Below are 17,973 nucleotides of genomic sequence, written 5' to 3' on the forward strand. Positions count from 1 at the left end.
TAGACCCATTACAAATACATGATTAAATTAACTTGTCTCTTCTTTGATATTTCTGGGTCGTAGACTGTAAAGTCCACCTGGTATTGTCTTAGGTTCCAAATGCTGAAGTTTGCAGAATATCTACCATAAAGTCCAAGTTACTGGACTTCCTATTGATGCTCTCTCCAGCCCATCCTACACCAAATCACCACCGTGCAAGTCTGTCCAGTACCGGCCTTAGTTCTTTAATTTACATCCTTCATTTTCTAATTAGAGATCCTCTATGTTTATCCCACGCTTTTTTTGAATTCCATCGCCACTTCCCTCCAGGCATCTACCACTCTCTCCCTTTGAAACTTTCTTCGCTGAACTGGATGTTTATAGACAACATATCTTCCAAAGGATAGATGATAATAAACCATCCCAAAGTAGCCAGATTCTCAATATCCTTTAATTCCCAGTGTCTTGTTCATGGTATCTTTCCCTATGTGGGCAGGACTCAGAAAATTAGGATTTAGTTACCCATTGGAAATGTGATGGGGAATTACTAACTAGATATCCCCAGCCCCATCCCGTGAGTTGGGGGAAATCGAGATGGGGGGTTTGCCTACTGTGAACAGTTTTGGATTCATCCTTTGAAAAATGTAAGAGCAGATGGGCTGCATGCAATGGTAGAGTGGACGTCTCTATTTTCATGGGTACCTTTGTAACAACAGTTTGCCTGTGAGTTTCTTGTTTAAACACGGATGCCATCTTAGTAGCAAGGCCTTCTTGAGTAGACTTCAGATCACATTGAGCAGGTCAAATCATTGGCTAGGTTAAGTTATATTAATATAATGGATGTCAGGTTTGGCTACTTATCTTATATACCGTAGTGTATTGAAGTAATGCCAGTACATTGTCCCCTGGTTCCTTGTTTCTTAAAATAAGTTTGATTTCTTTATATTCTTTAGTAGATGTTGGATTTTAAAAGTACAGACGTTTATCGCAAGCTTTTTTAAATTAAAAATTCAACAAATTATTATAGTTTGCAGGTCCTATGCTTCCAGACGGATTTGCTTGGACATCAGGCCGCCAGGTGGTATAAATTAATTTCTGAATAAGAAACCAAAAAATAGTCTTGGAGAAATTTGGAGCATTGAGATAAAGCAGTACATTTCTGCATCTCGATGGCCACGAATTTGGACTCGGAGGATGAGATGTACAGCTTCAGCATCTATGAGACAAACATGGAACTTTTTGGACCCCTGTTCGTTTACAAAAGTTAGATAGTTCTAAGTCTAATAGATGCTGGCATTGTCATCTTGATATAGGGACACTGGATCATCTGTTGTTCTAGTGTCCTTGAATACTCAAGTTCTGGAAGTCGATATGGGGACAAATTAATGCTATACTTGAGGCATCAATTCCTTTGACATATGTGGGACGATGTTACATCTGAAGCCCTCATTGGACATATATAGAGGGCGGCTTTTCCTTATCATGACCGGGGTAGCCATACAAATGATTACGCGTAACTGGAAGAACTGGGATCGCCTTAACTTTAATTTTTGGTGGGCAAGTTTATGCTTAACTTATAGATTTGAAAAAATGAATGCAGATTTAAGTTAATCTGGGGCCTTTGATATCTTTTATGGATCAGTTGTAATTGGTTTTGGTTTTTTTGGAGGGTTTTCCCTTTGATCCTGTTGGTATATTGCACACACACCCAGGGGGAGGGAGGGTGAGAGAGAGATATTTATGTCATGGTTGTATTCTTTTGCAAGGTATTGGTTGGGTGGGGGGATTATTACGCTCTGGGGATTTTGATTGATTATAAATGCATATATGAATAATGCTGTTTGTGTAGATACTGTACTGCATTTTTGTTAACTTTGAAAAATTAATGAAAGATGTAAACATGAAAAATTCAACAAAGGTTGTACCAATGATGATATGTAGTGAAGTAGCCGGTTTGAAACATTGCCAGCATTCCTGCACTCTTGAAAGCCTTCTCTTTGGTAAGTAAGTTGTATTATGAGGATACTGTTGTATAGTATTTGGGGTTGTTTTTCCATTTGTTTTTTGGTTTATAGACAGGGCAGCCCCAGAATTGTGAGGACGCTGAAAAAAGAGCTCCTCAAAGAACCCTTGAAAAAGCTCTTATGGGCGAAACGGGTCCCGTCGGGGCACGCTAAAGACACTGCATTATATGATAAGTGAGAAATGAAACATATGCTGTTTTCTAGTCTTTTGAAGAAAAACAATAATACAAGCTACAGACAAATAGAGGGCTATGATAGAAGTCCAGGAAAAGAACAATGTTGAACCCTAATCAGTGAGGTTCATAGTCGTTGTGCCATTTGTAGAGCGGCCATAAAAAGTCTTTTTCCTATTATTTCATTAAGACATCGCCATTTAAACAAATCACAGTGTCAGTGCTTACCATCACCTATTTGGGTGGCCATAAGGGCTCTGACATGAACTGTGTGCTAACCATTGAGTGCTTGCACTAACCGGCTAGCACAAAAGTGCCCACTCTGCCCCTGACGTACCCCCTCAAAAAATGCCATCAACGTAATTACGGTGCGATTAGCGCCTGCACATGCCAAAAATAAAATGGAACGCTTTTTGTCTCTTTTCTGCCTCTCAGAGCTCAGCAGTTCCAGACCTCAGGGAGGGTTGAACCACGATTACTAAATTGGAGAAAAAGGAAAGGCCTTTTGGGGTGTTAATTACAAAAAAAAAAGTTTTGCCCCTTTCTGCTAAGCTGTCAATATGAAGTCTGAGATTCCTGAGACACTGGGTCCTACGAATAATCTAGTTTGGCATCCTTCTTCACCAAAAAGTTAAATTATTTGCCTGCATTGAACCTATGGCCAAAGGGTAGATTTGCTGGGGAGAGGATGTAGAACCTGGAGAGGGGGAGAGGACTTGCAGCTTTATTGTTTTCTTCAAAGAAGAGCTATTTATTCAATAGTTTCCCTTGGATTCACGGAAGCCAGTGGAAGAGAGTAGTCTAGTAGAAAATCCTGTAATGCTCTTGGTGATAGACTACTACATATTCTGCATCTGGACTAGTTTACTGTATATCTGGTATTGAAAACCATCTAAGAAACCACTAACCCTGTATTGTAGCACCTTTACAGAAGCTCTGAATTGACTCCCCCAGTCATTAGTAGCGGTATAGAAGCTTTCAATATAGACAATTCCACATACCTTATTATACATATAATTTGTCTTCCATTTAACTACTCATTCTAAGTAGGGTTGACCCTAGATAACATGAGAAACTGATGCAGGCCAATTAAGCTGAACTTACCGGTACGTGAGACTCAGGATTGTATACAGTGAGATGAAGAGGATTAACTCCTTGTAAAGTAACTTGTAGATGCTTCCTTTCCATTTGAAGAGTAACTTGGAGAAGCCACCGAAGCGAGCATTGGCCACTTTGAGAGTATAAGACACCGTCATGTCTGTGAGGCTCACGGCCTGGACCTGCTTAAAGCAAGATGAGAACTTTGTGTGGCAAGTGAGGGCACCATGAAAGGCTTCATCTTTTCCCCCCAAGTCCTCGTCATTTCTGTATGATTCTTCTATCTGTACCCATCACTCCCTGGACTACTTGACTGGCAAAGATTGAGGGCCTTACTGCGGATGCTTCTTCTTCCAGTATTTTTAACTAGCTGCCATTTGACATGGACTGACTAGAGGTGCTCGGTCAGTGTGGGTATGAGCCCGGCCCTCTGATATTAGGCAGCATTCCCAATCATACTGAAATATTTGCAAGATGGATATATCCGGTCCAAAAATCCAGGCCTTGATCCCTGCTTGTGACTGAAGGTGACTTCCTATAAAGCCCACGGGCAGCAAACAAGTTTCAAGTTTATTAAGTTTTAATATACCGACCATCGACGGACATCTGGCCGGTTTACAATGAATCATTATAAAAAGGGGGGGAAGTGTAAACATTAATTAGTCAAATTACAAGTACAAACGTGAGCTTGAGGATAAAGCCAACCAACAGCTGCCTCCTGAGAATGGATGCATTAACTGTTCTGCTCTGTATCGCAGTTTACGCATTGCACTTCCTCAGGCCTAAACCACTGCAGGATGGATTTAGACCAGTGGTCTCCAACTCCAACCCTTTGCAGGGCCACATTTTGGATTTTTAGGTACTTGGAGGGCCTTAGAAAAAAATAGTTCATGTCGTATTAAAGAAATGACAATTTTGCAAGAGGTAAAACTCTTTATAGTTTATGTTCTAAATCTTTCCTTGTAATTTATAGGTAAAGAGACATATGATCAAGGATTGGTTTTATTTTACTTTTGTGATTATGATAAACATACCGAGGGCCTCAAAATAGTACCTGGCGGGCCGCGAGTTTTAGACCACTGATCTAGACGGTACAACCAAACTCAGTCTGAATTATGGAACTTTTTGCCTTTATATTTGATGGGCTCTTTTTACTAAGCAGCATAAGAACATTTTACCCTGGGCCGGTGAGGAAAATGATTTTTTTTTTTTAAAATTCTTTATTCATTTTTATAACTTACATCAAGGGAATCAAAAGGTATCAACCATTTTAACTTAAATATATCACTTGAAATTCTACAATTCTTCATATTAAATAGAATTATCTCTTTCCCTCCCATCCTTTCAACATCTCATAACGCTTATACCATATAATAAAATCCCAACTCCCCCCATCCCATTCTTACATTTGTACAAATCAGGGAAAATAATATTTATTCATTGCAATAATTTGTTAATGGCCCCCACACATCGTGAAAGTTATTAAAATTTCCTTTCTGAAGAGCTAATGTTCTTTCCATTTTATAAATATGACACACTGAATTCCACCAAAAACTGTAGTTTAATCTGTTCCAATTTTTCCAATTGCATGTTATTTGTTGTATGGCAACTCCTGTTAAAATAAGTAAGAGTTTATTATTTTTGGAAGATATTTGGCTCTTAGCCCTCTTAGACATTCCAAATAGTACTGTATCATACGATAACGCATCATGATTTTCTAATAAACTATTAATTTGGCTCCAAATTGATTTCCAAAAATCCATAATAAATGGACAATAGAACAATAAATGGTCCCTGCTTCAAGATGACAATGCCAGCATCTATTAGACTTAGAGCAATCCAATTTTTGTAAACGAACAGGGGTCCAGAGTGCTTTATGCAACAGGAAGAACCATGTTTGTCTCATAGATGCAGACATTGTACATCTCATCCTCCAAGACCAAATTCGTGGCCATTGAGATGCAGTAATTTGATGCTTAATCTAAATGCTCTAAATGTCTCGGAGACCAGACTTTGTTTTTTTATTCATAAATTCAGATATTAATTTGTACCACTGAGCGGCCTGGTGTCCGAGGAAGTCCACATGAAAACATAAGAACTCCAAACTATATTGATTATTAAGATTTTTCCAGTCAGGGAACCCCACCTGAATGGCCTGCTTCAGTTGCATCCATCAAAACTTTGTGATTTATTAAGGCCATATTTATGTTGCAACTGTGAAAACTCAAGCAGTTTACCATTGGAAATAACGTCTTCTAATACACGTATTCCTTCAATCATCCAATGCTTCCAGATGACCTTAAATCCGCCAATTTGAATCTTGGCGTTCAGCCATATAGTTTGATTTGTTGACTTGTGAATTGGAATAAGTGTTATATTACTCACATATCTTAATGTTTTCCAAGTGTCTAGTAATATTTTATTGTCTTTATATAATCTAGGCATTTTGATACTGAGAACAGCACAATCGCAGAGGAAACATAAGTCGCCATTCCAACCATAACCAATCTGGGATATTGTCAATGGGCTCTGGGAGGATCCAATACATACCCTGGCGCATAATATAGGGTTGATGATACCTATAAGAGTTTGGAAAATGTATCCCACCCTCTGTAATCGTTTTTTGTAAAGATACTAAAGTAATTCTAGCCTTTTTGCCCAGCCAAATAAATTTTGTAAGAATAAAATTTAACTTTTTATAGAAGGACCCCTGAAAAAAAACTGGTATCATACCCATTTGCTAACAAACCACAGGGGAAATCATCATTTTAATAGTTTGGACTCTTCCCCACCAAGACAGATGTAAAGGATTCCATTGCTCACACATTTCCGTTACCTTCTGTAATAAAGATTTTTCATTTATCTTCATTATTTCTTCCAGAGTATTTTTTATCCAAATGCCTAAGTACTTTATTCCATCCTCTTTCCATAGAAAGGGAAATGGACATTAAGTGGAAGAACTTTGCTGCAATTTATTTTATATCCTGAAAATTTTCCAAATTTCTCTATCAATTCAAGCAAGCATGGAATGGTTGTGTCAGGATTTCTCAAATAAAGCAAAATATCTGCATAAGCAGAGACCTTATATTTCCATTCTGAATAAGGAATACCCTGTATCTCCTTCGCTTGCTGAATAGCTAATACAATATCAAAAAGCAGAGGAGACAAGGGACAACCTTGCCTAACCCCTCTTTGCAGACTAAAACACTCTGAGAAATTATTATTAATATATAATCTAGCAACAGGAAAATGATCTGATGGTAAAATGCTCTTACACTTCTTAGTAAAACTCAGCCTATATGAATTGTAGGCATGATGTTAAAACATGGATATTTGGAAAGTAATTTAGAACTGAATTTAGTTATTTTTCTGAAATGCCTTTTTTTTGTATATACTTCTTGTAATCTTCCTAAAACTGTTAGTGGTTAAGTGGAATACGAATGGTCAAATTAAAATTAGACTCTCACTCTCAGTTCTTCTAGGACAATCTGATGCTCACCTGTCTGAAGGAAATGAGTCAGTTGTGCTTATGCACAATTTAAAAAGCTCTTACGGAGATTGCAGATGAGGCTGAATTGGGGTTTGGAAAGACTTTTTGATTGTAGCTGGAGAAATCGCTCCTGATGAATAATCTTTATCACCTTATCCTGGATGACTCCATAGAGGAAACTTATCTCCATACTAAGAGTTTTTACTGCCCTAGAGAGGGTGCTTGTCCTCCCCTCCCCGAGATCTACAAGGGTGGTTTGAAAAGTTTGGTAAAAAAGTAAGTGAAACATTGTAGTCTCCATCAAGAGCTACACACTTACTCCATCGAGTTTCCAGATTTTTTGTATCATAGACAAAACAGCTTATGAAAAAACTGGAGACTCGCTAGGCTAAGGGCCTGATTCTGTACAGGATGCCAGTCTCAGAAGCCGCCTAAGCTGCTTTTGAGAATCGCACATGGGTGTCCTAAAACCACCCTGATTCTCTAACCAGCATCCATATCATAGGTGCTATTTAGAGAATTTTGTTGCTGCTGAGCTGATCGCAGCAAGGGAATCTCCCTGCCACGATCAGCTGAGTGGCAGTGGCAGGGAACCCCAAATCCCACCACAAGTTGGCCAGCAGGAGGGATGCCCACTCCCTCCTGTCATCACTCTCGAATCCCCTGCAGCAGGAGCAATGCCCAATCCCTCTTGCCGCACTCATCAACATCCCCAGCAGGAGGGATGCCCACTCCCTCCTGCTGGCACCGGAGTCTTAGACCTCCTTCCCAGTGCATTCTGGGATGCACTGGGAGTGGCCTATGACTCCGATTGGCCAGAAACCTAAAACCATTCCCATGGATTCTGGGATGCACTGGTAAGGGGAAGGCCCGCCATTCTGAACAGGCAGGCCTGCCAGCTGGAGGGAGTAGACATTCCTCTGGTCGGCCTTGCTTATATAGGTACAGAGGGGGGGCTGGGTGGGGTGGGATCATGTGTTCAGGGGGGTGCTGGCAGGAGGGAGTCCCCTGACCCCCACCCCCCAAAGCCCACCCATACCCCCCATACCTTTATAAACAAGCCCTCGATGGAGATTATGTTAACTTGCTTTTTTACCAAACTTTCCAAACCACCCTCGTACTGCTTCTTTCAAAAGACTTGTTGGCAAATAGAAAGTGGGACTCAACGAGCTTCTAGGATTCATTTTTTTCTAAGCAACTAAAAGGAGAAAATGGCACAGCAGAAATATAGAGAAAAATAACTCTATAAATATTCTGTGGAATGATACAGTTGAAAAAAAAATTGGATCTCATTTGTTAACATAACACACTATAGTCACTGCCTTAATAAAAATAAAAGTAAAACCAGATGTAATAATATATCAAACCACTAGATGTCACTGTCAACCGATTGCTTTTTCTTTTCTATATATTATATAAGTATCCATTTGTCAAAGAAATGCAACAAATCTGGATAACATAATTATAAATCACAGAAAGCTGCTGGGTCAGACCAGTGGTCCATCGTACCCAGCAATCACCTCACGCAGCAGCCTCCAGGTCAAAGACCAGTGTTCTAAATGAGTCCAGCCTCACCTGCCCCCAAATACATAACCCACCTATTCTCCCTTTCAACCAATAGACATAAAAGAAGCTCAAACTTGAATTTTGTTTCTCCCCCCCCCTCTTCCCCCCCCCCCCCCCGGTTAGAGGATGCAAATTCAAAATTCATCACCAACATCTTCTCTCTTATCAAGTAGCATTATGGGGCAACGAACTGAAACAACTACTTACGCTTGCCAATACATATAGGGAATTTAGGAGACAACTGAAAACATATCTGTTCCTAAAGTACATAGGAAACTTATTCGCACAATCTCTCTCTCAATACCAGATCTCTAGAACTGCTAAACAATAGATATTAACTATGTCAATTCTATTCAATTTTTAACATTTTTTAAAATCATTGTAAACCGCATAGAACTTCACGGTCCTGCAGTATATAAACCGTTATTATTATTCTGGTTCAGCAGGAACTTGTCCAACGTTGTCTTGAATCCCTGGAGGGTGTTTTCCCCTATAATAACCTCCGGAAGAACGTTCCAGTTTTCTACCACTCTCTGGGTGAAGAAGAACTTCCTTACTTTCGTACGGAATCTATCCCCTTTCAGCTTTAGAGAGTGTCCTCTCGTTCTCTCTACCTTGGAGAGGGTGAACAACCTGTCTTTATCTACTAAGTCTATTCCCTTCATTATCTTGAATGATACAATCAAGTCCCCTCTCAGTCTCCTCTTTTCAAGGGAGAAGAGGCCCAGTTTCTCTAATCTCTCACTGTACGGCAACTCCTCCAGCCCCTTAACCATTTTAGTCGCTCTTCTCTGGACCCTTTCGAGTAGTACCGTGTCCTTCTTCATGTATGGTGGCCAGTGCTGGACGCAGTACTCCAGGTGAGGGCGTACCATGGCCCGGTATAGCGGCATGATAACCTTCTCTGATCTATTCGTGATCCCCTTCTTGATCATTCCTAGCATTCTGTTTGCCCTTTTCGCCGCCACCACACATTGCGCGGACAGCTTCAATTAAGGATACATTACAGGTGGGGGGAGGAGAGGTAAAGGTGGAATAATATTAAGAAAAAATCTTTTATGGAACAGCCTTAGGCATTAAGATCAAACTTAGCAGGATAGTCTGAACTTGCAGCATTCAAACAGCATCTAACAGTGGCCTGATGTCACTTTCTTCAAATCCAAGAAGGGAAAAGATGTTCTGGGAAAAAAACCCATGTACCTAACACCTAAATATTTGATAATACATTTATAAGGAATTTGTAGCATAAAGGCAATAGTCTCCTGCCTTTCCTGTGTTACCCTAGCCACATCAGGAAATAGCCATATTTTCTGTCCACAAAACAATGGCTGAAGATTGGGAAAATGCAAATGCATAACCATGTTTAAATCTTGGCCAAACATATCTCTGTCTGGGACTTCGTCTTGAGAGGATTCCAGAAGGGCAGCTTCCTCTCCTCAGTTGCCCCAGAGATTTTATGCACTGGAAGAATAGAGTCCTACGATATAAGGAGAATCTCAGAATGTTAAACAATCGAAGACTTAAATGTCTAAATTCATTTTCAAATTGTTCCAATTTACGAAGTATTATTACTTTATCTTTAACTAATATTTACATTACTTCAAAGATTTTTCCACATTTTCAAGACGTGTGTAAGTCTCAAACTTTTGAGTCCAAACTCTGCAAGAATAACTCACACTTGTAGTTTCCAGCTTGGTAAGAAGCCCCCAGATGGCCCCGAGTCATCTTACTAGCCAATTGGCCTGTTCCATATCTTGATGGCTCCTTGGCTCGACCACCCTCCGATTTATGTCAATGTTTTGGACATCTTAGCCTCCACAGCTTCAGGGACAAAATAAATATCTAAATATAATATGTAAGCCACTTTGATTGTAGCCACATAAATCCTATCCCACAGTGCATTGCCATGTCATGGCAGGCAGCTCCTGGCTTGGTGTGATGTCATCAGTATAGTAATGTTAAATGCCCTTGTGATGCAAAAAAGCCATGGGACTCGGTTGCTTAGAGCTTTCATTAGGGCTCCGTGTCCACTTCCAACACATCATGAGACATCCTGAACCTGCCATTACAGATAAGACCCAGTCTGACCAATCAAGTATGAGTGATGTCATCTGCACGTCAACAGTCATACCAGAACAGCCTGTAAATCAACACAGTGGTCCATCAGGGCAAGCCAGCTGGTGCAATCCTTTATAGGTGGTCAACAGCAGTTCCTCGCTGCCTGCAAATGGGCTTTTCTTGCTGCTCCTTGGGGTGAGAGCATTTCTACCCCATTCCTGAGGGTGAAGGATTCCCTGAGAGACCAGTTCCTTTTATCAGCAGCCACTGAGAATTGCATAGGAGCAGCAGGGAGAGAAGAGACCAGGTTTAAATTGTATAATGCCCTTTGGGGTACTGTTGGGAGCTTTTGGGCTCATCATGACTCTTTTTTCTCAGCACAGGATACAGGAGAGTCATGGCACTCTGCTCTTGTGAAATGAGGGCTGGGGTTCTCAGCATGTGGACGTGTCTCCTGGGAACTGGAATATCCTTCGTGATGTTTCTGAGGTTGAGCTCACACTGGCCTCTCTTTCTTGTGTCTTGGACGGAGCCTTGTGATCCCACCCAGCCACGTCAACACAACACAGCAGGCAGCACCCTCATACTGTAAGCAGTGATCATGGGCCCTGATGCTCCAAAATCGCCATTAAAATCCTGTGGCTCGTTGTGGTGCTGGTAAATTGACCAATTTGAAAACGGCAATCAGTGTTCAAACAACTTCAAGGAGGTCTGCCATAATCCCATCTAATTGATCATAGGAGGATAGAGGCACAAATGAATGTACGCGCCAGGAAACACTACGCCATAGTTATGCAAGCCTTAATGTAGCATGTCATAGACGCATCTGTCCATGCGAAAGGTGAAGGGAAGTAGGGGCGGAGAAGGACCAGCAAGCCATGTGGGAGTGCATGGAACTTAACATTTCTTACACATACAAGATGAAACACTAATGAGCAGGCAGAGAATGGGTTAATCCCCAAGGGAGCTGGATGGAAATATTCACAGACATTGTGCGCCAAAGTATTAGCCAGCCAGGCCTATTTCTCTTTGGGTTTCCAATTCACTTCTTGTGCTTTTCTTCAATCATCATGTTTCTTAGCACAGGGTCCTGGAATGGATAGGCCCAAGGTCCTTCGTTAGATTTTTACAGCTGTTTTCTGGACAGGGGGCCTATATTGTCAAAATGATGGATTTGGGTGGCTTTTTGGCCCCATCTTGAACACCTGAGTTTGCCTCATCTATAGCCCAGTCCAATTAATGGTACCCTTGAAATGATTTCTGGGCAAAGAGCAACAAACACCTGTATGTGTGACTGACAAAAGAACCCTTGAGCCTGATTGCTGTTCTCCGTTGTAAGCTATGGAAGCAAAAAGATATGTGCGATTTCTCAAGTTCTTATGTACAGCGCTGCCGCCCTGACTGAAATCCCCTTTTTCTGGGTGTTTGCAACTTTAATACTTGTGGCCAATGAATCCTTTTCTTTCTCCTTCTGGGTCTGTGTTTGGTAATGTGTGTCTAGTCTACCTTCATCGGATTCTTTCCCCTCCCTTCTCTCATTCACAATATCAGGTCCTTGTCTCTTTGTGCCTGTGTATGTCTTTGGAGTGGAGACACTAAAGGAGATCTTTTCTTCCTATCCTGGTTTATTTCTACTTGATATACTGCTAAGAATATTTTCTCTCTTTCCAGTCTGTTCTAACTGTTCTTATTATTCTTTATAAGCCTTATAATTTCCTGTGTGTGATAGCCTTGCTTGCGGTCCTTAGGTCCGGATAGCAAAAGGTTTCTTTTTGTGCAAAAGCATGCTTCTCCATGAAGCTGCAGCTTTCAGTAACATTCGTGAGGCATTTGCCTGCCTTCTGGCATGTATCAGACTACTCTTTTTGTGCTTATTTCATAAGAATCGCCTTACTGGGTCAGACCAATGGTCCATCGAGCCCAGTAGCCCGTTCTCATGGTGGCCAATCCAGGTCCCCAGTACCTGGCCAAAACCCAAGGAGTAGCAACATTCCATGCTACCGATCCAGGGCAAGCAGTGGCTTCCCCCATGTCTTTCTCAATAACAGACTAGACTTTTCCTCCAGGAACTTTCTTAAAACCAGCTACATTAACAGCTCTTCCCACAACCTCTGGCAATGCGTTCCAGAGGTTAACTATTCTTTGAGTGAAAAAATATTTCCTCCTATTGGTTTTAAAAGTATTTCCCTGTAACGGCGTGAAAACTCGATCCACTTGTATACTGGTCTCTTTTCTAGCCTGTTTTAACTGTTCTTACTATCTGCTCTGAGTCCGGAGCTTCCCCACATGAATCCGATGACTGAGAATTAGAAAGCTTGTGGATTGCTAGAGAAAATTCTTGCTTTTATATTACCTGTGCAAGTATCTCTCACCTTTTTTTCTGTAATGTGTGGTTCTAATTTGTAACACATAAATTGGATTATAAGATGCTTTGCTTGCTTGTGTATTTTTCATAAATATGATATTTTCTTTTCTTTGTATGTATGCGAGACATTTGCTTCTGGAAATAAAATATGAGAAGCGGTATTGGGTAATTCCTGAACTCAGATGTGTGTCTGGCCTTTGTGAATAATATTTTGGGCATGGTTGTAGCGGGGCAAAGGGTTTGGGGTGGGGCCCTTACACATGCAAAGGTGAATGGTTTTTTCCTATACTGCTTCTGCGGCCTTCAGCTTCGAATGAGCGTGCGGGTTTGAGATGTATTTCTATGAAAAATGAATCCTGTTATTTTAATTTCCAGAATCCGCAGCCCAGACTTGCCAGTGTACCCCTTGATGCACGCGCACATGAGATGCAACTTTGCCTGATATGTGCTTTTAACACACTACTGGCACCTCCAGATCTGTTGCTAATTTTGGCTTGTTAAAGGTTGGCGCTTCCTTTAGTGCATCACCAGGCAATGGCCAGGATTCACTAACCTGCCCGATTGGGCCTGATCCGGGCAGGTCCGACAAATTCAGGAAACTCCAACATGCAGATGAGGGTGATCGGAGGAACGCAGGCACGGATCGCACTATAGCAATCCCCGCGCATCTATAAATGGTCTGAGCAGACGCAGGACCTCCGGGCTGTCGGAGTTGGGGGGGGGGGGGTTTCCTTCTTCTATTTTTTTACACTGAGCGCTGGACAGGTGATCGAGGAACTTTTGGGAGCCCGTAGTTTTAACCCGCTTAAGCCCTTGGGTTAAAACCACAGGCTTGCAGTGCGGGGAAGGGTGGGAGAGTTGGGGCGGGCAGGCAGGCAGGGTGTTCAGGTTCGGGGCTGGAAGGCAGGCGTGTTTGAAGCAGGCAGGCAGGCACATTTGGGGGAGGGGGGGGAGATCAGCATATTTTCCTAGAATCATCACTGTACATAAATATACACATATGCGTGCAGTCCACAACCAGCAAATAGGGGATACGCCTAGACAGAGGTATTGGGCGGCTGCATAGGCCAATCGGGGTAAGGAACAAGCTGTGGCTTCCCCATGCCCGGCAGAAGGATATAGGCGAGTGGGGGCTGCAGCCTGGGGCCTGGGGATCATGTAGCCTGGATTGCCTGGAGATGGGTGCAGATGGGTATGCCCGTGTCTCCCGGCAGCCGCGGCCGTCTTCGGGGCTGGCATGATGCATTTGGGGCTGACAGGGCAGAGAGCAGGGCTGCAGAAGGCAGGGCAGTGGCAAAGGGCTTCAACGACTGGTCCTCAGAAGTTGCTTTTTTTGGCTCAGCCAGCCCAGTCGGTGTTGCAGGGTTTTGTTTAGTGAATCGCGTCCCTGCCTACTTTGCATGCGCGGATCGGAGGATGGTCGGAAGACAGGTAAGTGAATCTAGGCCAATGTTAGGGCATCACTCTGAGGGCTCATTTTCATATCAATGACCTCATTTGACCTTGCATAGCGGAATCGGAGCCATTGTGAGCCTCAGCAGGTAAAATGCTTCAACGCAAAACCGGTTAGAACTAGTTTAGCCTCAGTCATGAAATGCACGGTAGGTTCAGAACATCGGGGCCTCGGGGCCAGGATTGTGGAGAGAGGGAGAAGATCCTTAATACAGAAATATTTCCCATCCTTTTCAGTTTGATAGGCCTAATTAAGAGAAATTCCCAAAGGCACCTGGATAACATCTTTTGAAGTGCAGAAGGAAGCTGTCTTTGACACAGCGCAAGTACTACAGGAAGCATATGAGAAAGAGAGATCATCCTGGACCCCTGGTCTGACCCAGCAGCGGCAAAACATTGATTTAACACCCAAAACACATTTCCAGAAGACCCTCCCAGCCCTCCTAACACCCCCCCATACCCACAGCCCTGGTAACGCTCCATTATAGTAACAGACACAGCTTTTGACCCACTTCCTGGATAGTTTTCCACTTCATTTCATAGATTCCTTTTCATGCATCTTAAATTAGTTTACGAAGCCCTTCATTCATTTATTTATGTATTTCTTGAACTTAGTTTTTTCAGACATTCACTCTAAAAAGTGCCATCCCTAGCTGAAAACCCTGTACAGGTAAAGAAACCACCCCCCCTCCCTCCCTCCCTTCCCCAGCACTGGTAACCTTGCTTTCACTGCGTACCAGCTTCAGAAAGCTTTCCCCACCTGAGGAATTTGGTTAATCGCGTGTGCAGGGAAAATTCACAAGACAGGCGCCAGGGCCAAGTTTTCTTTCTGCACTTGAAAGATAAGAACTGGAAATAAAACCCAAAAAGAGGAACATAAGGTGATGACTTTTTTTGAGTAGCTTTCAAAGGCAGAACCTTCTTCCTCCAGGATGAACCAAAGAATATATAAGTGAAGCATGACAATATTCTAATGAGGAAAGTTAGGGGGGAATCAGGGAGAGACGGATGGGTGATAGAGGGTGACAAAAGCAGCAGCATTTTAGGGCTTATAATAAGAATAGGAAACCTAGACCTCTTTTCTTGCTATCATAACTGCAAAGGTCTTATATTCCTGGATTATTTTAAAATGTCCTTTTCGATCATTGACCCTTACTGCTAAGTCAAAGTACGTGGGTTGCTTTGTGCTGTTTGCTGGGATACCTGTGTGTCGCCTGTGTCCTGTCTGCCTTTCTGCCTTTAGATTGTATACATTGCACAGACAACGCGCCATCCCCTCTTTCTGCTTTGAGAAAGCTGACAGAGCCCCCTCCCCACACAAGGAGCAGCTTCCTACCTTCCTCCTCACCTGTGTGGATTTTCTGGTCCCTCTGGGCAGAAAAGAGGAACTTCTTCAGGGCTCTCTTTAAATAGCGCCCGAAGGGACCATAAATTGCACATATCAGACTGATTTATAGGGGTCTGCAAAGAGGGAAGCAGGCAAGGTTCACACACACATGCGTGGGACATGCAGAACCAATAGAAACACACACAGCTGCACACACTTACCCTCTGATAGACACACACATAGTGAGAAACACACACACACACAGATACACAGAAATAAATCTGTTAGTCTTGCCAGGTGGATTATCTTATGCTGGAGGGAACAGGAGACTGTGCGTCAGTGGGTGAGCACCATCCCCCACATTCTGGCCTTTGGATCCACACGTCAATTAGTTAATTAGGTGCTAGCAATCAATTATTGGAGCTGCGCATGGATCTGCCCTAGGCGCCATTCTGTAACATGTACGTCTAAATCTCATAGCACGGAACGACATAAGGGGCATTGGTGGGCCACGAGTGACCCCAGAAATCAGATGCAACGAAAATAATGTGTGCCTGGGCGCAAACGTTTGGCAGGTGCAAAAGGTCAGAAGAAGCCGCTAAAACCACATGTCAATCAAAGTTAGGCGCCTTGTGTAGAATCGCACCAGTAGGGCATGAATAACGCAGGCGCCTGTATATTTCGCCAGGGTTTTCTTGGTTACAATACCATGCTCAGATCTGCCGCTAATCATGCCCACTTGCCAATACATCAAAAGTTAGGCACCTCCTGGATAATGAAGTTTTTTAAATCGTTTTTAATGGCACTTTCAATTATCAGCACCAATTTAAAAAAAATTAACTTAGGCACCTGCCCGTAGACGCATTTTATAGAATCAGGGCAAAAAGGCTTGATTCTGTAGACGTCATCTACAAAATCAGCACCAACTAGTTCAGTGCGAAGCCTGATTCTATAAAGGTTAGGCACCCATTATAGACTTGCGTGCACGTAGGCGGCACTAAGCATTCTAACATATAGGTGCAACCTATATATGCCAGGGTTTTCTTGGCCTAAAAGCATGCATCTAAGTTAGGCGCTCAATGGGGCTTTATAAGGGCTGGTGCAATGCTAAGAAATGCAAGGTCATCCATTTGGGCTGCAAAAACCACAGGGAACGGCATAGTTTAGGGGGTGAAGAAATTTTGAGCACAAAAGAGGAGTGGGACTTGGGTGTGATTCAACCCTCCGAAGTAACCCGCTCAACTATGTAACTCTTCTGGATAACCTCTTATGTAATCTGCCTTGAACCGCAAGGTAATGGCAGAATAAAAGTCACTAATGTAATGTAATGATCTTAAGGTGGCCAAACAGGTTGAAAAGGTGACGGTGAAAGCTAGAAGGATGCTAGGTTGCATAGGGAGGGTTATAGCCAGTAGGAAGAAGGAGGTATTGATGCCCCTGTATAAGACTCTGGTGAGACCTCATTTACAATATTGTGTATAATTCTGGAGGCCGCACTTTCTAAAAAGGATGGAGTCGGTCCAGAGGAAGGCTATTAAAATGGTGTGTGGTCTTCGTCATAAGGCGAATGGGGACAGACTCAATGTGCATACTTTGGAGGAAAGGCGGGAGAGGGGAGATATGATAGATACGTTTAAATACCTACGTGATGTAAATGCACATTAGATGAGTCTCTTTAATTTGAAAGGAAACTCTGCAATGAGAGGTCATAGGATGAAGTTAAGAAGTGATAGGCTCCGGAGTAATCTGAGGAAATACTTTTTTACAGAAAGGGTGGTAGATGCTTGGAACAGTCTCCTGGAAGAGGTGGTGGAGACGGAGACTGTGTCTGAATTCAAGAGGGCCTGGGATAGGCACATGGGATCTCTGGGAGAGAGAGATAGTGGTTACTGCGGATGGGTAGACTAGATGGGCCATTTGCCGTCATGTTTCTACGTTTCCCATAGCAGAGGCTGTTGTTCTACAGACAGGTATGTACTTTTTCATTTTGTGGGGAGGGAAGGGATCTGCGACCACTGGGGGAGTATTGGGGGGGTCAGTACTTAATCTCTCTAGTGTTCATCCGGTCAGTTTGGGTACCTTTTTGGCACTTATCCCCAAATGTCTAAGTTCCATCTAGTATGTCTCAGCAAAGGTTTCATTATTTCCTGTAAAATATCCAAGTAGATATGGCCAATCCCTACCCTACAGCTGTCCATAACATGCCCACTAAAATGATAAATGCACGGCAGCTTAGAAGTCCCGCTAGATGTCCAGAAAGTCCAGAAAGTCAGTACAATGTCCAAGTACTAACTTAGGCAGCTTTTTTGGACATTTTGAGGTTTTGATTATGCCCCTAAAAGTGTATCTGAATTCAAGAAAGCTTGAGACAGGTACGTTGGATCTCTAAGGGACAGGTGGAGATAGTGGATGCTGCAGATGGGGCATTTGGCCTTTCTCTG

General features: G+C 42.6%; 1 protein-coding gene across 1 annotated transcript in view; it reads right to left on the reverse strand.

Annotated features, from left to right (window-relative positions):
* The window catches only part of BEST4 (bestrophin 4), a 29,983-nt gene extending 26,551 nt beyond the window's left edge, over positions 1-3,432 (reverse strand). Inside the window, exon 1 of the mRNA XM_033915804.1 lies at positions 3,281-3,432. Coding sequence (XP_033771695.1) covers positions 3,281-3,432 — 152 coding nt within the window. The remainder of the gene's footprint in view (positions 1-3,280) is intronic.
* Positions 3,433-17,973: the final 14,541 nt, after the last annotated feature.

This window comes from Geotrypetes seraphini, chromosome 12, assembly GCF_902459505.1.
Source record: "Geotrypetes seraphini chromosome 12, aGeoSer1.1, whole genome shotgun sequence".
Taxonomy (NCBI): Eukaryota; Metazoa; Chordata; class Amphibia; order Gymnophiona; family Dermophiidae; genus Geotrypetes; species Geotrypetes seraphini.